Genomic DNA, 23,460 nt, shown 5'->3' with positions numbered 1-23,460 from the left:
TGGTAACACACTCTCACACATACTATAACTATTACTTAACTGTGTCTGCAGTCAACGGTTAATATGTTAATATCTTTCAACAATACGATACATAAAAAGACATAAAGCTGAACAATGTACTAGGCACAAATGCGAAAATGATATTTTTTTCTGTGAAAAATTCTAACTGCAAAAAAGCTCGATATGTACTGTATCCGAAAATAATGTGACATGTAAAAAGCAGACATGTAAAGTTTGTTCATATATTTTTAAGTACGCTATAATGTTAAACACATGAAATGAAAATTCACTATGTGCAACATTTCTCATAATAAATAATTTTGGCGGTGAAATCCCTGTCTGTAAAATACATGGGTTATGATAATGCCATCTTATCTTAAATGTACAGACGGGCAGACACTATATGGTTTGATTTTGTTTCAAGCCTTAACAATTAATGGTGATCAGCCTACGACTTCGACAAAATATCAATATTTTCTCTCTTTTGTGTGATCTTTGCACAGTATGCGGGCAAATGCGAACTTGTATGTTAATGATGATTTAGCAATGAATTTTCTTTTGATTAAATCAATTAAAGTAATGCAAATTATGCAAGTTTTATATCCCAAATAAAAATCTGAGCATTCCGTTAATGACAGAAATAGAGTGGTGGATTTACGAAAGCTTCTTACACTTCATATTTCATACTTCGCACTTCAGACTTTAAACTTCATGGATAAATGCTTTATTATTATATAGGATCTTTCTTCATATTTCAAACTTCACATTTCAAACATCAGAGTTCATACTTCAGACTTTATACTTTAACTTCATACTTCACATTTCATACGTCTGAAATTCAGACTTCATACTTCACACTTCACATTTCATACCTCAAATTTCACATTTCAAAATTCAGACTCTCATGTGTTTTGACTGACGTCATGCGATTTTCATGCGTTTTTTTTCTACTTTTAAAACATCCTAGAATTCCCGAGATTGGGCATAATGACAATATGTTTATTTTTTAATTACAAAATAGCTCCGCCATGTGATATATAAATCCGAATGCGTAACCGAAAGGCATTTAAATAAGTCACATCAAAGACATCTTTACGGTGTTCCGTTTGGACAATCGTGCCTTTTTATTGAATCCTAAGCCGCGATGCAGGATGGTACGATGACGAAAATGCGAAGGTGCGATGATGAAACAACGATGGCACGATGGTGAAAACGCGATGGCACGATGATGAAATTGCGATGGAGCGATGGTACTATGGTAAAATGTCGATGCTATATCGCGTTTTCATCATCGTACCATTGCGTTTTCATCATCGTCCCATCGCATTTTCATCATCGTACCATCGTGCCCTCACGTTTTCACCATCGTACCATCGCGTTTTCACCATCGTGCCATCGCGTTTTCATGTTCGAACAATCTAGTTTTCACCATCATACCATCGCAATTTCACCATCGTACCATCGCATTCCGGTGGTCACGCGCAGCGGTACAGTGTTTCTTACAGAGAGATGTTTCAATAAAATACATGCTTGATACAATCTCATTTTTACATTGCACTATGTTCCTTCTACATCCTAACAAGAATAAGCTGAGTTTGAACAATATAATATGACTACTACACCAAGCTTTTTATTTACTTTCTTGCATACATAAAATACAAAGGACGTGACCTTGAAGGTTTGACACAGTTTTAATGAACTGAGCACTGAATATTTTGTGAAACATTTTGTAAAAAAGCAGAATCGAATGGTAAATTTCTTCTCACAAAATACATTGATTTATTGTTTACGAAAATGTAAGTGCACGGAACAACGCATACCTAATCGGAAGGCGATGGTGATAACGCGATAGTACGATGGTGAAAACGCGATGGTACGATAGTGATAACTCAATGGTACGATGGTGAAAACGCGATGGTACGATGATGAAAATGCAATGGGACGATGGTACGATGGTGAAATCGAGATGATACGATGATGAAAACGCGATATTACATCGACATTTCGCCATCGTACCATCGCACTATCGCGATTTTATCGTCGTGCTATCGCGTTTTCACCATCGTACCATCGTTGTTTCATCATTGTGCCATCGCACAATCGCGTTTTTGTCATCGTACCATCGTGCATCGCGGTTAAGGATTCAATAAAAAGTCACGATTGTCCAAACGGAACACCGTACAAAACCGTGTTTTAACACTATTTAGACACGATGGACGGTTATACGTCGGACGTAATAATTTCACGAGAACTGACTTGGTATGAGGTAAGTCTGAGCGTTCTGATTGGCCAGTCATGTAAACAAACCTAAGAAGTGATTTGTTTAAAAAAACAACTCGGAATGCATTTACAGTATGTCATTATACGTTTTGACAAAATTTGCTACGTTTAGTGTGTATTGAAAAAAGTTTTATCACCAAATTTCTCCCGCCATGCCAACGATGTAAACGAGGGATTATCTCATTCACACGAAAATTACTTAAATTAAGTATCAAAATTCATATGTTTTTCGTCCGATATTTTGGTAGAACTAAGATAGTTCTTGTAAAACATGTAAATACTGTAAATGCAGTAAAAAATCTTAATCTTGAAAATAATAATCACTTCTTGGGTTTGTTTACATGACTGACCAATCAGAACGCACAGACGCTACCTTATTCCAAGGTATACACTTACCCCATTGAAGTTTTTTGAATTAGTGGTCTCCGACCTTTAAGCATTGCTAGTCATATCAGAATTATTGTCAACCAATAAAACATCATGACAACCAATAGCGATGTAAATCCGTCTATAATGATTATGACCGCGTTACTTTTGACCCCAGAGACATAATTTGAATAAATATAGTAGAGGATAATATACTTCAAGAGAACGAGTTATTCCATATCACTCGACATAAAATAAGAACATGTACCATTCTTTGTCTTTTATTTATCTCATTGTTATACTGTTAAATGTTTTAAGATCATATAACACATTATGACGAACAAATGACTTAAGGCCTATGCTATTTTGAAATTATGAATTAGGTGGGTGGGGTACATGATATTATTTCTGATTAATTTCGAAGTTACTGTAAAACAAACGTTATTCCAATGTGACAATACATCAAAACCATGAAGTGCTGAACTCTTACTTTAATTTAATAAGTAAAGTGGGAAAAGTTATCAGTATGTTCGTGTCACAATTTTCGGGGTAAGTATTCTATGTCATTGTGCATAACTGCGAAAAACTATAACATACATAATAAAGCTAAACTATCCGTGTAAATGAGCTGAGAGCTATTTTTCTATTTCCGTTTATTACTTTTCTAAAAAAACACATTACAATTTACCAGGTGTTGGCAAAATTTGTCATTTTTGTGCACATGCCTTTACACATTAAAGAAGTCCGAACTATAGGTATGGTGTGCGAGAGGGGCCTGAGCGCTTACGTAGTGCTCATTTACAGGAATTGTACTGCTCATATATATATGAATTTTATAGGTAGATAAAATTATTTATGTCATTGTTGTACATTTGGAGCAAATCGGTCCTATTCTGAAATATGTTAATTTATATACTACGATAAAAGCCAATCAATGAATTCCTTTTATACCGTTGAACCAATCGTGAAACGGCATCTTCCTTCTTCGTCAGCATTTAAGAGTGAATTGCACGCTTCTTTCTTTAATTTTATTTTGGCTAATTTCTGGTTTTATCTTACCACCAAATGCCATTCCGCCTCCTCTTTCAAGTGACAATTTTCTAATTTTGAAAGATTTCTCTTAATATGCAAATTCATCTACATTTCTTGATATACTTTCGGCGGTTATATCCGCCCTAATATGTGAATATATATATTGTTATGGTATTGGACTGTAACTCCATTCAGATTTGAGAACATATCTATTTGTTAAGGACGGTATGTTTCGCCCAGATATGTGAAAATATAAATTTGTTAAGGTATTTTTCGGCGGTATTTTCTGCCCAGACATGTGAAAATATATATATTTTTTTAATGTATTGTTTTGCAATGGCGGTATTTTTCGCCCATATATGTGAAAATATATATTTGTTAAGCGGTATTTTTCGCCCAGATATGTGAAAATATATATTTGTTAAGGTATTGTTCGGCAAAACAAATGTTGCCCTTTTTCAGCCAACACTTAGTTCACTCTTATATTTTCCCATACATAGTCCTCAGGGTCAGTGCTTCGTTGTGAACAGATGCACATAAATAACTTTATCATAAGTCCGCAAAGTGCAACAAAAGAAATAGCAGTATTAATTTTGTAATAATATTATTTATTTACAAGGTATGTCTGACAAATGACATCGAGAATTCTAAATTTAGAAAGCTGCATTTTCAAGTACCTGAATTTTTCCACTTTGGTTAAAAAGAGTTTTTTCACAATAGATAATGACTGACTACAGAAGGTAATAAAAATACCATTGACCTAGAGAATGCTACAACCTACTAAACTTCAGAGTTTGTTTAAAATTATATTGAACACGTTTGCTTTAATTTAAGGTGAAAAATAAACTAGAACTCTATGATAAAAATCGAATAAATCATTTCGAACATGTTAGACAGTGAGAAAGAAAACATATCGTACGTATTATTTAGCATGGATGATTTGAACTGTGAATATATACTTTTTACACTTAACATTTAATTCCACGAGTACACACACATATACATATATATATTTACCTTAACCCTTTATACAATAGGAATATATTTGTTTTACCTGTAAGATTAAAGCATAACCCCTCGTGAACAAATAATGCATGTGGCGTTCACTGTTGATATATAATTGTAATATTATATTTTGACGTTACACTGAAACAAACAAACCCTTTTTGCATATTCATTTATATAAAACAAACAAACAAAAACGGGAACAATGTTTATTTTGTTTGATTGTGAGTAACACCGAAACGACACAATGAACTTTTCCCAGGTTTTGTTGGTGGTGAGAGGCTCCAGGGGTCCCTCCAGACATTTTTTGAGGCTCAGACTAGTACCTAGATCGAGACACTAACCTCAGTTGGATGGCTGCCTTACCTGAAAAGTTTCACACCTCAAGTCGGTTTTTGATCCCACGTCGGTGATGGGCGGGGAATTCGAAGCCAGCGACCATGACCATCAAGTTTTTTCTTTTGCAAGTATAAAACATAAATATTCAATTAAATTTCGTAAACATAACTGACAATGACATTTACCACGTCGGAAGTTACAAATGGTTTGCCGAATACACCATACTTTTAAATACAGAAGTTTACACACCATGTGGGTCGGAAAGCACGAAATTTACGTTCTTGAACGTATATGTGAATAGTTACTTTTGAAATGTAAACAAAGGCATAAAAGTAACTGTTTTCATGTTCGTGGTAAGGATCGACTTGTGATTGTCAATGTTCCCGATACGGAATATATATGAATGTATAAACAGACACGAGCCGTTTCATCTTACAGGACTTACAAGAACATAGTAAGCGGTTGTTTATTTATTGTATTTATGTTCTAGTAACCTTTGACACTGATTTCGAGGACAGACCGGGTTTGTGACATATACATGTCTGTTGTTGGGCTGGAAAAAGATAGATCCAAAATTTATACTAAAAGCTATATTGCATAAATGTTTCGTTATTTCTGTGCATACAATTCGGTTGTTTGAAGGTTAGAATATCAGAAAATTACAGGAAATAAAACATGTCTTTGAAAAAGTACCGATCTTTCATCATTTGTTTGGTTGGCGCATGATTACAAATTTAATGTTAGTAGGCCGTGATGTCCATGAAGCCATGTAAAGTGATAATTTTGATGACACGTTGGTTTTATTTTGTAATTGTGAGTGATCGTTAAGTGATCAGAAAGATCGGACGTTGGATGTTATAAAAAAGTGATGTTTTATTTAGATTAGAAAGTCAATCGTACTCTACAATAAGGAAATCTAAGGTAAAATACTCCTTTTATTTCGTTCACTGAAGAAAATATGGCGGACACAGTTTTGTAAAAGAGCGGTGCACGTGTGATTCGTGTAACATAGTTTAACGGCGTTTTCTTAGAAAGGTAACGCTCAGCTCATTTACACTGACATATCCTTGATTGAAGAATATATATATTGTATATATATGAGAGACTTACGGTACCAAATACTTACCCCGAAAATTTCTATGCATTTTCTTCTATTGCACTGTTGGGACATGTTTTTGATTGTCATTGATACTTTATAATTAATTCGGAGATACATTTTCTTATAATTATTAGTTTCTTTTTGATCCCCGTGCATTTCTCGCGTTGTTACGACAATCTCAGTTTTACATACGAATTTTGCATTGTCGAAATAGCATAGTCCTTAAAATACTTGATTTCTAAATTAATATATTCTACACCTGCTAAGGTAAATGCATCAATAGATCTGAGAAAAACATTGAAAAGTTAAGTTGGCATGTTTTTGGCCGCTCTATCTTCAAGCGAGAGGAGACCAGGCGCAAGCATGAGACAACACGCGATGCGATGACCCCTAAAAACCGCAGACGGCACCCAGCACACGGACCACACCCGAATGTATGACAGCAGACCTCAGCTCACCACGGCTTCGCACCAAAACGATGCCACGAAGCAAGTCAAGAGCTGCTACCAAACACTCAGTGCTAGAAAGCTGTCTGATATATGTCTGTGCTAAAACAAGAACGACAATATTGGCATTATTGTCCACGAAAACGGCACGCGTTAAATATTCATGAGACAGCCCAATTCTTCAGCTAGTAAAACTAAAATACGGACTGACCGGGCCTACCACACAAAACACCAACTGATGCACCCTAGACACACTTCACCTTGCAAGAAGCAACGCAACATAGGCACCACACAACATTATAGTGAAGCATTACAGACAACGGAATGCAACCAGGGCCTCACCAGTACCATTGTGATGCATTACAGACACTTCATATCGCAAGAAACAACGCAACATAGGCATTACCAACACTATAGTGAAGCACTACGGACAACGGAATGCAACTTGGGCCTCACCAGTACCATAGTGATACATTACAGACACAACCTAGGTTTCGCCAATACTGTAATTATTCACTATAGAAGCTTCACTACGCAAAAAAGCAAAGCAACCTAGGCATCACCAGAACCTATAGTGGTGCAGTACAACCACTTCACAAGCAAGCAACGCAACGCAACGCAATGCAATCTAGGACTCGCCAGTACTATAAGGACGAAATCCTAGTAACCCGAAGCAACTTCAGGTCAACCAACCTTAAATAGCAAGGTGCATCTTTTGCAATGAACAACCTTTGGTGCACTGTTTAAGACAATAATGCCCTTGTGATAGGCCCGATAAAGGCAAACATAGCTTCACCAAACTGAGCGGACCGTGTCCATAATTGACAGACGACAACGCAAATTACACTGAACTGTTCCGAATAAAATTCATCACACCAAACGCATAGATATATCTCTAGTTCGGCGTCTACCGTATAAATCGCCACAAAACAAACACCCAACCGGTTATTGTTTAGCAATCTTATTAAGGTTTCGATGGAGGCCTTGAGAAACAAAAATCAAACAACAACAAATCATAGAAAGAAAGAGTTGTTTGACATGAAAATTGAACAGCATGTAAAACATGTATATTACTTTACGAAACAAGTGTCAGTATACTGATATAAACATTAAATTCCGGAAAAGGGCTGCCTAAAGGGGCTCCACTTCCGGAAAGTTAAACGCCTTTAAAAAACTCACCATTTTCAAAGAACAGTTACAAATGTTCGTTTTGTTGCATTTGCAATAGCGTGCGAGTGGTGAAATTTCGCATAACAAGGTGGAACACAGTTTTCAGCAATTGTTTATCATTATTTCTTTACATATGGCATTCATTTTCAAAGGGAGACAACTGTTCCCGATTATTTTAAGTACAAATGGCATTCATTTTCAAAGGGAAACAACTTTTTCCGATTATTTTAAGTAATCTTTGAGAAAAAGTTGTCTCCCTTTGAAAATGAATGCCATTTGTAAAGAAAAAAAGATAAACAATTGCTGAAAACTATGTTCCACCTTGTTACGTGAAATTTCACCACTCGCACGCTATTGCAAATGCATCAAAACAAACATGTGTAACAGTTCTTTGAAAATGGTGAGTTTTTAAAGGCGTTTGACTGTGCGGAAGTGGAGCCCCTTTAGGCAGCCCTTTTCCGGAATTCAATGTTTATATCAGTATACTGACACTTGTTTCGTAAAGTAATATACATGTTTTACATGCTGTTCAATTTTCATGTCAAACAACTCTTTCTTTCTATGATTTGGTGTTGTTTGATTTTTGTTTCTCAAGGCCTCCATCGAAACCTTAACTCGATATCTCGCCTGATCCCCTCAATTCAACATTATTTGAGCGACAGTCCTAACATTTGAGGTATAATTACCGATTCATAAAAATTACAAAACACATAAATAACTGCCAGTGAGCATTATCTTTTATCTAGAAGCTAAGATACAAATGAAATACCTAAGCTAAAGTAATACACAAGTTCATGTAATTTCTTTCCTATATATTCTTTTACAGAAAATGTCTTAAACATTAATTTAATTTCCGATATCCTAAAAAAGCACACAGTTCCAGTTAAAAACATTCTAACGAATGCTGTTATTTATCAACACAATACACCTGAATTCCATAAATCGGGAACTATCCAAAAGTTAATTTCCAGGAAGTATCTACGGTACTTTGAAGTTCCTTCGACTTGGCTTCTATCACAGAACATTCATTCGTAACTTCTTTGAGTATGATTATAATTGGGATATCGGAGACTTCACAGTGTACGTTGCACTAACAGCTCACTGACATCTTCAATAAACGCCATATAAGAAATCTGTACCCTGAAAGTATAATACAAAACGCAGCAAATCTGACACAAATTTCTCCAGAATGTCAGGTCTTTCACCAAAAAAACTAAGTTAACCATAAAAAACTACTGCATTAGCAACTTTAGGGGTGTGGCGGGAGGGTAAGTTTATCTTTACTGAACGACATGTAGAAGAACTGTAGATTCTGTCAGTCAGTGTATAATAACGGTCTATTCGCCCTTTCAGACGCAATGTGAGAAATCTGCACGGGTTTTTGCTTTTATATCGAACAACTGGCTGTGTTCTCGGTTCGCTGAACATGCACATCAGTACTGTATTGATAAAACGAGAACCAATTCAACTGAATTATAAAGGCCGATTAATCCCGAATCCTTAGCAACTAACAAACATTTTAAGTCTCGAGGAATAAATGAAATTATTTTAAAGAAATAATTTATAATATTAAAAAGATTTTCCTTTGTGAGTCTGTTCAAAAGTACTGTCCCTTGGATGGGTCAATTTTGAATGCAGTGGACCTTTAATACTAGAGGACCGTTAGGTAATGCCACACACCATATATCTAAATTCTAGGCATTCCTGTTTTACACATGAAGACTTTTTAAACAATTTTTCTTTCGTTTACCATGGCAGCCAGAGCTCTGCATTGAATGGAACTGTTTTAGCAACTTTCATGTGCGTCACCCATGAGATTGTTTAAAAGTTATCCCAATATTTTTTCTCAAGAAGACTTGAACAGACGGACGACAGACGGTGAATTTCCCTTTATTTTTCGAATATCAACAAGCGATATAATCTGATCTCGGGAAGTCGTTTATTTTCCCAGAACATTTAAAATGTGCGCAATCAATACTACTTAAAACACAGATCTAAGAAATGGCGTAAACATCTATGCCAGTACACAATAAGCAGAAGACGTCAAGTCACGTAATGTTTAATCTATGAAGTGCGAAGTGTGAAGTATGAAGTGTGAAAGCTGAAGTATGAAATTTGAAGTATGAAGTCTGAAATATGAAGTCTGAGGTATGAAATATGGAATCTGAAGTGTGAAGTGTCACCATCGGTCTTTCGTATGGATTTCTATGAAGTAACCCACTGATATTTTAAAATACGGCTTCAGTAGCTTATGGAATTTGTTGTTGTTAACAGAAAAGACAGAATTTCATTTATCCATATACTTCGGGGAGTAAAAGAAGAAACAAAACATGTACATGTTGACTTTTTATATTTTGTTATCTACAAACGCATATCATATCACCCAACAACATGTGGATTATGCCCATTTGCTTGGAAGTTGTTATAGAAGCGACCAATGTTCGTCAATGTTGAGGAATCGTTGTGTAATAGACTTGCTGCTGGAGTTATCCATCCATTTCCAAATGAACGTTTTATTCTAGCCTCAAACCAAGAATACCTAGACAAAAAGAAAAGAAGGGAAGCAATTCATAAAAGGAGCATTAAAGCGATGATAAAATCTCCGAATGATGTTAAAAAATATTGAACCAGACCAGGGCAACGGTAACCATGATAACCATGCCATGCATAGCTATAATTTGTTGTGATGTGTGAAGTGAAGACAAGTCTTTATACGAACAGTGGCCTAGGATACAACCTGGATATTGCTAGTTTCTTACCATCTGCCATCGCTTTCAAGTTTCATTATAAAAGGAAGAATCAGTAAGAAGATTAAAACACTCGTAAAGAATATGGTTTATTTGGGTTTTATTACGGGGTTTAAGTCACACAGATATATTTCATGCCATATTGCGAATTTTATATGTGTCGAACTTACAATGAAAAGCAAACGATAACACCAGTTTAACAAAACAACCAAAACAGGTTTTGTTAAAAAAGGTGAATTTTACGGTTTCGGCAGTTTCATCAAAAATACTCAATAAAGATTACTTTTACTCCTTACAGTAATATCAAATTCAAGGGTTCTGGCTCATTGTTTGATAAAAAAGTGATCTCTTCAAAAGTTGCAATCTTATAGGCCCGAACTCTTTGTTTACCTGAATACGTAATCCGCAGCCTCTAGTTGTGGCAATAAAGTCTGCATTAAATGTAACTGTTGATTTTCGTCTGAAGATTGCGGGCACGCGAACTCCGTCAGCCATATTTTCTTGTTATATCTATGATACAGTTTCTGCAGGAATGACATAACATGATGGGCATCGCAACTGTACGCATGCGCAGCGACATAGTCTATACGACAACCATGGCATAACCTATAGAACTCATCGCTCCAGTGAAAATGTTGAGCAGCTGGTGCGGGACCGACAAGAAGTTTTCCATGAGAGTGCTTTTCTATTTCCGGCCAGGCATCAGCGGCTTGTTGTGGAGTCATATCAGCTTGATCTGCGTGGTCGGGCTCGTTGAAACCCAAGATAAACAGAGCATCTCCTTGTATATTGAGAACTGTGTGGTTGTTGTATCTCTTTACCATGGGAATATGTGGCGGCATTGACTGGTCCGTGGAAGGTGGACACACTTTTGACACTTTTTCATGCCAAAACGACAGGTCCATACTCCAGTCATACCTTCAGCATATCAAAACATATTCACAAGAAAATTACAATACTACAAAATATACAGGAAAACCTTCCAGTGTGTAATTTTTAACGTAGATCACAGTGTGAACAGGAGTTTTCCTCCATTTTAACATATTGACCTTGGTTTTGACCAATGATGACACAGTATCAAACTTGCCATGATGTTTAACGAGGCAAACATTCTGACAAAGTTTCGTTAAGACTGAGCCAATATTGTAACCTCTAGAGCGTTACAAGTAAAATGTTGGCAACACAAGACTGACGACGGACAGGGGGAGATCACAACAGCTCTCATGGGTTACCCGATTTTCAGGATGAATAGATTTAGACGATTATTGTTCAGTACGGCCTCAACACCGAACTTTGTCTCCACATACCTTATTAATGACAATTTTCGCCATATTTTCAGAGGTATGGGAAACTTGCTTCACATTTGCTATCCTTTGTTAAGGTATCACGGATAATATGATCGAATGTTCAAATTCCAGCATTTACTATTTTAGTTATGATATTCATTTGTGTACGCATAGCCGTGTCGACGGTACGGCAAGTTATACCGGTACGACAAGTTATACCGGCACGACAAGTTATATCGGTACAACAAGTTATATCGGTACAAGTTATATCGGTACGACAAGTTATATCAGTACAATTTATATCGGTACGACAAGTTATACCGGCATGACAAGTTATATCGGTACAACAAGTTATACCAGTACGACAAGTTATATCGGTCGGTACGACAAGTTATACAGGTACAACAAGTTATACCGGTACGACAAGTTATATCGGTCGGTACAACAAGTTATACCGGTACGACAAGTTATATCAGTACGACAAGTTATACTGGTACGACAAGTTATATCAGTACGACAAAAGATATGTAACTGAAATCTTACCACCATGACATGTTGTTGAGAACTTTGAAATCGTCGCACAGATGAATCCCGGGCCATAAAGACACGCCCTTTTTTACAGATCCCTGCACGGAGTTCGCAAACAAAAGAATATTCAATAGAATCAATAACGCCATTTGCTCACTATAAACGTTACTTAACAAAAGATTATAAATATGTAAAAACTTGCTAGATATCAGTATAATTTATAGTACGATAGAGGGTTGACCCAGAAGTAATTCCACCATGTATGATGAAAAGAAAACAACAAAAAATCATACATGGGTAGATCTACTCTGCAATATGGTCTAATATATAAAATACATCGATTACGGGATCCTGCTTTTGTTTCTTTCCTACAATTACCCAGTTATCAAAGCTGAATGATAGGATAATAATTTGGTAAGATTGCAAGGATAAGATATGCTTGTTTGTTTTGTTGAGTTTAACGTCGTATCAACTACACAGATAAATTGAATGTTAGCTCAATGATTTCAAGGATCAAGCAAATTACCCAATATTTTAACCTACTAACTCATAAGTAATTAATTAAGGATGTTCCGCTTAATCTCCTATGGCTGGAACTAATATGTAGAAGTTCCTGACAGAACTAGTCTTTGAATCAACATTATGCGAATCCTATTGTATGGCTGTTCAGAATAAGTCCTTTTACCAGAAACTGCAACTTATATATTTGCTCTGATTGCTTGATGTTCAGCTCTTATACGCTATCATTTATAGCATTCATGTACCATGATAGTATGCGCATGATGCATTGGCAACGCTGGATCTATCTTCAGTTTCTCTATGTTCAGCTTTTATACGCGGTTGTCATGAACCTTATTTGTTGTGAGCATAATAAACAATGTTTGACAGACAGTTTCTATTATTGTGTCCCTAAAATAAAAAAAAATCTTCAAAAGCACTGACTATGACGGATGATCAAGACCCTAGAAAAATATTCTATTTAAATACTTGAGCTGATTTTCTTTCTTAAGCTGACCAATTTTAAATAACCAAATAGATTCGCAATCCTTTGATAAGACCTCGTCCGTCACTGGATAAGCAATTGCCCAATAACCTATTAGTTGAAGTGCGTTCTGACTGGTGCTATTTATAGAAGTCATTTCTGATTGGTCGTCATTCGTATACCAATTTGTTGGTCCCATTTAAAAATTGTAGTATAATGCGTGATACTGGGAGGAAGCTTTTGCTGAAGTTATTCAAAAAATACCTAACATTTATTATTCACAGTGATTCAATTACATAATAATAAGATGTAATAGGAATTGGACACCAGCTGTGCTCGTACATCACGCCATCAACTCATCCGAAAACAAGAGCTGTCACTTTTAGTGACAAATGCCCCCGAAACGTGCCCAAAAATGCTAATGTCTGCGCAAAATATGCCAGAATAGTTTAGGTATGTATTATTTTGTGACAGACCAGAAAAAAAGTTCCCCAAAGGTAACCTTGATCTTCGAGCTAGGGGTCTGGATTTTGCGGATGTCAATAAACTCATTATAGGGAACACTTGTGCCAAGTAATTTTAAAATCCCTTGACGAATGGTAGAGTTATTGACCGGACAAGAAACAGACCGTGTTAACATAAGACTTCTAAGTGTGACCTTGACCTTGGCACTAGGGGTCGGGGTCTTGCGCATGACAAATCGTCACATTATGGTTTACATTAATTCCAAGTTATATCAAAATCCCTTCATGGATGGCAGAGTTATGGACCGGACACGAAACAGACCCTGTTAACATTTGACCTGTAAGTGTGACCTTGATCTTGAAGCTAGGGAGTCTGGGTCTTGCGCTTGACATGTCGTCTCATTATGGTGAACATTTATGCCATTTTTTTAAAATCCCTTTATGGATGGCAGAGTTACAGCCCGGACAAGAATTTACACGGAATCACGGACGTACGCACGGACGGACGTACAGTGCGATTTTAGTATGTCCACGTTCGGGAGCATAAAAACCCAAATTATTCTGATTTTATGAACAAACCAGGATTACGTAATCGTTTTTATGTGAACTTTGTAGTACAACATTTTTACACTTTATATATAGATAAACCTGCCCTCTCGCCATGAGCATTGTCGGCTGTATAAGGACGTTACTGTCTTATCGTCATGATTGAAGTAAATGACCGACTTCTTGAGACCATATCGCGAGTATACATAGACAGGAGTAATCAATGCACTTAATGAATTAAATGCGGTGGGCAAAATCAATTGTTAATAATATTCATCACTCCAGACATGATCTATTTTACAAGCTCACTCAGTCACTGCTTTAGGGGTGACGTTAATAAAAGACAATAAAGGGAGATGGGTACTAGGAGCAATGATCCCGTATATCGTAATACACAATAAAGTCATTGTTTAGGTTAAACAGTACTTAATGTCCCCTGCTAAAATTTTCTATGTAAAAATAACGTATAACATCTCTTTATCAGCATTAGCATTTTCGATTTTCACTTTTGTAAGGCTATTTTTGTCTTGAAGTTCTTTCTGTTGGCATTAAAAGTACGAACAATATGGAGTTGACCATAATGCAAGGAAACAATGGTCACGTCACGTAGACACCAAGAAATACCTATTTTCACTTTCATAATTACCAGCAGTTTTAGCTCAAACGTAGAAGCAACTCAGGTCGCTTTAAATCACCCGCTGACATTTCTTTTTACAATGAAACATATCTGCATTACTTGACGGGAAAATGATACTTTATACTGATATGGACTACATTTAGGGGAAATACTGAAGCACATCCGGCAAATTACTACCATCGTTCTCAAGATCCTGATATTTATGATCTTCGATATATATGATGCTGGACTGGTCATACAAATGCTAGATTTGCTACGAATAAAAGTGTTAGAGGATCAATCTCTAGTAAAACAAATGACCATTTATATTATATACAAAATTTTGGACTATTTTTATGTTTTGTATATGCTTCGGTTCAGCACAGAAGCGTACAATATTATTAGTAGAGTTTATATATTTTAGATGTACACAGCTTTGTTGGTTTGCAAAATATGAAGAACTTTGTATATTTATTACCACTTCATTCTTAATACTTCATACTCCTGAAATTAGGACTTCATACTTCACACTTCACATTTTATACTACAAACTTCACATTTCAAAATTCAGACTCTCATGTGTTTCGACTGACGTCATTGATTTCCGGACATTTTATTTTATTTTTAAAACAACCTGGAGTCCCTAGTTTGGATATAATGAAAATATGTTGTTTTCTTTTATTACGAAACAGCTCCGTCACGCGATATATTTATCCGAGTGCGTACTAATTATGGCATTGATGAACTTTTATGATCTGGTCTAATTAGGTGACACAAAAGAGCCGCGTCCACTAAAACTTCATAATAGGTGACATTCAAATCGGAGAAAAAGGGATACAACATTTATTTGAATTTTGAAGACAAAACCCCCTTTGACAGATTCAATGAAAGAAAATAATGTAAGGAACACGTTTTATATTTGTTTTTTTTTTTTTGAGTGAATCTAGCCTTGGGAATGCTTGTTCTTTTCCGAAGCCAGCTTCTCATGTAAGATATGATTAATAACATATCTATCTTTACTCAATGTGTCATGTACAATAAATTAAGTGATCAAAATATTCTTTATTGTGGCAAAACAGTTATATAATGATGATTTCATGTAGGTTTACTTACAGTCTTTTTGCCACACGTAAAGAGCGCATGCGCATTAAAATCAAAACATCATGGCAACCAATAGCGTTGTTAATGCGTCTTTAATGATTATGGCTGAGTTGCTTTTGACTTTGAGGCATAATTTGAATAAATATAGTAGACTATAATATATTTTCATAGAAGAAGATATTAAAAAGATTTTCCTTTATGAGACCGTTAAATAGTACTGTCCCTCGGATGGGGTCAATTTTAAATCCATTAATTCTAATACTTGAGGACCGCTAGGTAATGCCACGCACCTTATATCTAAGTTGTAGGCCTTTCTGTTTTACACATGAAGATTTTTAAAAATAATTTTCCTTTTGTTTACCATGGCAGCCAGAGTTCTGCATTGAATGACATTGTTTTAGCAATATTCATGTGCGTCATCCATGGATCATTCCCGTGAAATTGTTTAAAACTTATCCCAATATTTTTCTCAAGGAGATTTGAACGAACAGACGACAGACAGTGAATTTACCCTTATTTTTCGAATATCAGAAGCGATATAATCTATAATCTCGTTTATTTTCCCATAACATTTAAAATGTGCACAATCAATTATACTTCAAACTCAAATAAGAAATGGCGTACATATCTATGCCAGATAACGTCTAGACATATGATGTTTAATCTATAAAGTGCGAAATATGAAGTGTAAAATCTAAAGTCTGAGGTTTGAAGTCTGAAATACGAAGTCTGTGGTATGAAATATTAAGTCTAAAGTTGTGAAGTGTCACCATCGGTCTTTCGTATGGATTTCTATGAAGTAACCCACTGATATTTTACAATACTGCTTCAGAATCTTATGAATTTTATTGCTGTTAACAGAAAACACAGAATTTCATATATTCCATATACTTAGGGGAGCAAAAGTAGAAACAAAATATGCATATGCCGACTTTCTATATTTTGCTATCTACAAACGTATATCACCCAACAACTTGTGAATTATGCCCATTTCCTTGGAAGTTGTTATAGAAGCGACCAATATTCGTCAATGTTGAGGAATCGTTGTGTAACAGACTTGCTGCTGGAGTTATCCATCCATTTCCAAGTGAATGTGTTATTCTAGCCTCAAACCAAGAATACCTTGGCAAAAAGAAAAGAATGGAAACAATTCATAATAGAAGCCACCCTAAACTGACCAACAATTAAGGAGAATTAAAGCGATAATAAGATCGGGTGGTCGTGGATTCGATCCCCGGCCGCGTCATACCAAAGACGTGAAAAATGGTATCAATATTGAACCAGACCATGCCAACGGTAGCCATGGTAACCATGCCATGCATTGCATAGCTATACTTGGATTGCTGTGATGTGTGAAGCGAAGACAAGACTTTATACAAGAGCGCCGCCAAGCGGGGCAATATACGCCCGAAGGCTTACATCATAGGATGGGAGCAAAATTTTAAGAACTTGACTGTTGTAGCCAAAGGACTTGAACAACAAAAGGATAACTTCAAAAGAACAAATCTAAGTCCACAAAAAAATATTCAAAGTCTACAAAAAATCCTTATCAGGTACAGGTATGTAAAAATACACCTTAAAATTGGAGGTACCATCCATGTTGTACTACAGAAAAGTGGTCTCGGTTTTTCCCTACGGCCAATAATAAAAAAGTTTCAAAATAAGCTATTTATAGTAACATAAAAGGGAAGTAATTAAAAAAAAATTATTGTAAGTACAAAAAAGAGATCTGCTAAATAAAACAAGAGCACTGCAATGCAGAGCAATATACACAAAGCAAAGTCATATATGACCTTTGACACTTAAGTGTGACCTTGACCTTGAAGCGAGTCATCCGGAAGATGCGCTCTGCACATTGTCTTTGTGTGGTGAACATTTGTGTCAAGTTTCTTTGAAATCCTTCAAGGGGTTCAAGAGTTACAGAGCGGACACAAAACAAAGTGATATGACTTTTGACCCCTAAGTGTGACCTTGACCTTGAAGCAAGTCATCCAGAACATGCGCTCTGCACATCGTCTTGGTGTGGTGAACATTTGTGTCAAGTTTCCTTGAAATCCTTCAAGGGGTTCAAGAGTTACAGAGCTGACACAAAATTGCTAACGGACAGACGGACGGACAGACGGATAGACGGACAGACAGACACCAGCGTCATAACATAATACGTCCCTTCGGGCGTATAATAAGCAGTGACCTAGCTCTATGACCCTGATGTTGCGAGATTCGCTCCAGATGCTGTTTTTCTTTCTTACCATCTGCCATCACTTTCAAGTTTCATTATAAAAGGAATAATCAGTAAGATGATTAAAAATTCCTAAAGAAGCGAAATATGGTTTATTTGGTTTTTTACGGGGTGTATGTCACGCAGACATAATTCATGTCATATTTCGAATTTTATATACACAGAAAGCAGTGTCGAACTTACGATGAAAAGAAACATGCAGAGCAAACGATAACACCGGTTAACAAAACAACCAAAACTGGGTTTATTAAAAACGGCTAATTTAAAAAGTTCGGCAGTTTCAACAAAATTACTTAATAAAGATTACATTTACTCATTAATATCAAATTCAAGGGGTAGCATATTAATGTTCTGGCTGATATTTTGATAAAAAAAAGTGATACAAAGGTTACCTAAATACGTAATCCGCAGCCTCTAGTTGTGGCAATAAAGTCTGCATTAAATGTAACTGTTGATTTTCGTCTGAAGATTGCGGGCACGCGAACTCCGTCAGCCATACTTTCTTGTTATATCTATGATACAGTTTCTGCAGGAATGACATAACATGATGGGCATCGCAATTGTACACATGCGCAGCGACATAATCTATACGACAACCATGGCATAACCTAAAGAACTCATCGCTCCAGTGAAAATTTTGAGCAGCTGGTGCGGGACTGACAAGAAGTTTTCCATGAGAGTGCTTTTCTATTTCCGGCCAGGCATCGGCGGCTTGCTGTGGGGTCATACCATGGCGATGGGGCTCGTTGAAACCCAAGATAAACAGAGCATCTCCTTGTATATTGAGAACTGTGTGGTTGTTGTATTTCTTTACCATGGGAATATGTGGCGGCATTGATTGGTCCGTGGAAGGCGGACACACTTTTGACACTTTTTCATGCCAAAACGACAGGTCCATACTCCAGTCATACCTTTAACATATCAAAATATATTGACAATGTTAAAATAGAGGGATAATCTTGTTCACACTATGATCCACATGAAACTTGGTGAGAAGTATAATTTATTAAAACTAACACACCTGAAAGTTTTTACGTATACAATGTATTAATGTAATTTTCTTGTGAATATGTTTTGGTCAAAACCAAGGATAACGCAGTATCAAACTCCTCGAAGATGTTTTACGAGGCAAAAAGTCTGACAAAGTTTCGTTAAGACTGGGCCAATATTGTAACCTTTAGAGTGTTAGCAGTTAAACGTTGAATAGTTCTAAAGGATCGAATTTAGCATTGTTCAGTATAGTCTCAAGACCGAGCCTCGGGGAAGAAAAGGTCACGAGAACACTCTGAGTATTGCTGGAATGTTTGACATTGTTTTAATTTTAAATAAATTTATCATACCTTCCTGTATCAAATGCCAAAAGAAAATGCATTTAAAAGTTCAAAAACAATTCCCATATTTGATGATTTTTATGAAAAAGCAGTAAATATTTGACTTATGCTTACTTTAACATCTGCTTGACTATAAATTTAGTCACTGAATTTAATGAAAATGTGATAATGATAATGCATTCATCAAAGACCCGATATTGAACTGTAATTGAATATGTAACGTAAGAATATGGGTGACTTCCATAAAAAAAATTAAGTTGTATATCAGTCTGAATACACAGCGAAGTCTCAACAAAGACAGCACGCTAGCCTCTCAGTAGAACAAGAATAATAACTTGGCAAGACATACGTAACGGATTTATTTATTATAATTCATTACAAATTTACATTCTATTAAGGCAATGATAAAAACTTCAATCAAATTTTGTAAGTCAAGCAAGGGCGATAATTTGAATTAATTTCGAACAAGAGTTCTTTAACTTAGGTATGTTTGTACGTATGATTTGATGGATGTTTTATGTAGAGTATCAATCCAAGTTGAATTAAATTTAATAAAGAGTTATCTAACATTGTTATTTCCATATACTTGGTCACTAGGATGCCTTTTGTAAAATTTCAATCATACAATGGCTGCTGAGACATCAGCTTGCACGCACAACTTTATCCATGGTGTGACGCATACGACGACGCCGCCTACGACAACGCCACCGACGCTAACGCTTAAGTTGTCTTGTAGTCTTTAATAAAGGAGTGGCTAAAGAGTATAATTCATGGAATACTTTTTTTCACAATGAAGACTTACAACTTGTTAAGTATTTGAAATAAGAAAACCTTTCTTTATGAACGAAATAGCAAACAAGAGGCCCATGATGGCCCTATATCGCTCACCTGAGATTAATTGCTTGCTTGAACAAATTTCTTCCCTAAAGCTTCTAAAACAAAAAACAAAAAAAACTAGGGAAGTAGGTCATGGTAAAGATAATTCAAGATAACTAATGAAATTTGTTAAAAAAATATACAGGTGGTCTAAATCTCTTTGCTGTAGCTTCAAAAACAAGAAAGTAGGTCAGTAGGTCAAGGTTAAGAATATTTAAGATGAGTATTAAAATCTGTATAAAAGTTATAAACTTGGTTCAAATTTCTAAATTGACCCCTGGGTCATGATTTGAACAAAATTGATAGTTGACCACTAGACAATACTTAATACTAAATATCTAAGGTATGGGCTTTATGGGTCTGGACAAGAAGATTTTTGAAGCTTTTTCCTATCTAAGTCAATGTAAAACAAAGGACCCCCCTGGACGTGGCATATATTGACCCCAGGGTCATGATTTGAATGATCTTGGTAGAGATTCCACTAGAGCATGCCGCATACTAAATATCTAAGCTTTGAGCCTTATAGTTTAAGACAAGAATATTTTAAAAGGTTTTCCCCTAAACAATTACAAGTTTATTTAAACCATGTGGCCCCGGGCGGGGCCAGTTTTAATCTCAGGGGGATAATCTTAACAATCTTGGTAGAGGACAACTAGATGTAGCTACAAACCAAAAATTAAAGCCCTAAGCCCTGTGGTTTTGGACAAGAAGGTTAACAAAGGTTTTTCCTATATATGACTATAGAAACCATGGGACACCCAGGGCGGGACCACATTTGACCCTAGGTAGATAACTTGAACAATCTTGGTAGAAGACCACTAGATGATGCTACATACCAAATATAAAACCCTTAGGAGCTGTGGTTTTGGACAAGAAGATTTTGAAAGTTTTTCCTTTCGGTTGCCATCGCACCCAGAGTTCTGTATGGAATTCAATTCTTTGAACAATCTTTTAAAGAACACCATCCAAGAAACATTTCTGTGAAGTTTCATCAGTATTGGCCTAGTGGTTTAGGAAGTGTGGACGGACGGACGGACGCCGGACGGTGAGCGATCACAATTTCTGCTCAGGTGAGCTTAAAAGTTACAACTTATTTCTTTTAAGGGTCGCGGGTCTGTAAAAAGTGTATCCAGTGTTTCTATAAATAGATCACTGATTGAACCATAAAGCTTTTAATTCAACAGGGAAGGAAAAGGATTTACCATAAAACATTGTTGGTATAACTTATTCTTTGTATATCATGGGACTCTCACACTGGACACAATATATTTGCTTGTTTGAAGTATTGGTGAGACAGCTGAACCTATATCATAATCTTTGACCCGGAAGTTTGACCTTGACTTTTCAAATAAGGACCTGTTTATGCGTGACACTCCGTTCTTTGAGGTTAACATTTATGCCAAATGTAGAACAGATTGCTGAATGTATGTCAAAGTTATTGACCGAACAATGCCGAACACATGCACTCACTAAATGACACATACACCGAACAGCGACATTAAGGAGAGTAACTGAAAAGTCTGGTACTAGAATTACCACTTCGATATATTGTACTGCACGTTATTTCAAAACAAACGGACAAAGTCAGAGCTACGATTCTGCCCTTGAATACTGCCATTATACTAATATCATGTTACTGTGCCATTTGGCTTATTTGATTTTTTTTTTATCAAATCACATCTTGTTCGTTTGCTTTTTATTTACATGGATGTCAATTTCTAACGGAATTTCAGTTATATTGTACTTGTAAAATATCTAATGGGTTTCTTTGTCTCCACATACCCTTTTAATGAAATTTCGCCATATTTTCAGAGGTATGGGAATCCCGGTACGACAAGATATATCGGTACGACAAGTTATACCGGTACGACAAGTTATATCGGTACGACAGTTTATATCGGTACAACAAGTTATATCGGTACGACAAGTAATACCGGTACAAGTTATATCGGTACGACAAGTTATATCAGTACGACAATTTATATCGGTACGACAAGTTATACCGGTATGACAAGTTATATCGGTATAACAAGTTATATCGGTATGACAAGTTATATCGGTATGACAAGTTATATCGGTATGACAAGTTATACCGGTACGACAAGTTATATCGGTAAGACAAAGTATATCGGTACGACAAGTTATACCGGCACAAGTTATATCGGTACAACAAGTTATATCGGTACGACAAGTTATACCGGCACAAGTTGTATCGGTACGACAAGTTATATCAGTACGACAATTTATAAAAGTTACACCTGTACAACAAGTTATACCGGTACAACAAGTTATATCAGTACGACAAGTTATATCGGTACAACAAGTTAGATCGGTACGACAAGTTATACCGGTACGACAAGTTGTATGAGTCGATACGACAAGTTATACCGGTATGACAAGTTATACCGGTACGAGAAATGATATGTAACTAAAATCTTACCACCATGACATGTTGTTGAGAACTTTGAAATCGTCGCACAGATGAAGCCCAGGCCATAAAGTCACGCCCTTTTTTCAGATCCCTGCACGGAGTTCGCAAACAAAAGAATATTCAATAGAATCAATAACGCCATTGCTCACTTTAAACGTTAGTTAACTAAAGATTATAAACATGTAAAAACTTGCTAGATATCTGTATAACTTATAGTACGATAGAGGGTTGATCCAGAAGTAATTCCACCATGTATGATGAAAAGAAAACAACAAGAAATGATACTTTGGTAGATCTACTCTGCAATATGGTCTAATATATAAAATACATCGATTACGGGATCTTGTTTCTTTCCTACAATTACCCAGTTATCAAAGCTGAATGATAGGATAATAATTTGGTAAGATTGCAAGGATAAGATATGCTTGTTTGCTTAGTTGAGTTTAACGTCGTATCAACTACACAGATAAATTGAATGTGAGCTCAATGATTTCAAGGATCAAGCAAATTACCCAATATTTTAACCTATTAGTGCACAAGTAATTAATTAAGGATGTTCAGCTTAATCTCCTGTGG

General features: G+C 36.0%; 2 protein-coding genes across 2 annotated transcripts; both read right to left on the bottom strand.

Annotated features, from left to right (window-relative positions):
* Positions 1–10,070: 10,070 nt before the first annotated feature.
* LOC123562574 (uncharacterized) lies at positions 10,071–12,488 on the bottom strand. Its single transcript, XM_045355203.2, has 3 exons — positions 12,314–12,488; positions 10,875–11,402; positions 10,071–10,276 (listed from the first exon to the last, which is right to left on the bottom strand). The coding sequence occupies exons 1-3, from the start codon at positions 12,445–12,447 to the stop codon at positions 10,117–10,119; spliced, it is 822 nt and encodes a 273-aa protein (XP_045211138.2). The 5' UTR covers positions 12,448–12,488; the 3' UTR covers positions 10,071–10,116.
* A 4,438-nt stretch (positions 12,489–16,926) lies between these two features.
* LOC123562573 (uncharacterized) lies at positions 16,927–23,121 on the bottom strand. Its single transcript, XM_045355202.2, has 3 exons — positions 22,894–23,121; positions 18,639–19,157; positions 16,927–17,129 (listed from the first exon to the last, which is right to left on the bottom strand). Exons 1-3 carry the CDS (start codon positions 22,902–22,904, stop codon positions 16,970–16,972), a joined length of 690 nt encoding a protein of 229 aa, XP_045211137.2. The 5' UTR covers positions 22,905–23,121; the 3' UTR covers positions 16,927–16,969.
* Between the last annotated feature and the right edge of the window lie 339 nt (positions 23,122–23,460).

The sequence above is a fragment of the Mercenaria mercenaria genome, chromosome 2 (assembly GCF_021730395.1).
Source record: "Mercenaria mercenaria strain notata chromosome 2, MADL_Memer_1, whole genome shotgun sequence".
NCBI lineage: Eukaryota > Metazoa > Mollusca > Bivalvia > Venerida > Veneridae > Mercenaria > Mercenaria mercenaria.
Note: the sequence above shows the minus strand (reverse complement) of the source record. Positions and strands in the feature narration are given on the sequence as shown.

Excerpts from the sequence above, each read along its gene's own strand:
- LOC123562573 (XM_045355202.2), bottom strand. Across the intron at positions 17,130-18,638 it reads GCTGCGGATTACGTATTTAG|GTATTCTTGGTTTGAGGCTA; the intron begins GTAACCTTTGTA and ends CTTTTTGCCAAG.
- LOC123562574 (XM_045355203.2), bottom strand. The coding sequence starts at position 12,447 with ATGGCGTTATTGATTCTATTGAATATTCTTTTGTTTGCGAACTCCGTG. Across the intron at positions 11,403-12,313 it reads CTCAACAACATGTCATGGTG|GTATGACTGGAGTATGGACC; the intron begins GTAAGATTTCAG and ends GATATGCTGAAG. Across the intron at positions 10,277-10,874 it reads GCTGCGGATTACGTATTCAG|GTATTCTTGGTTTGAGGCTA; the intron begins GTAAACAAAGAG and ends CTTTTTGTCTAG.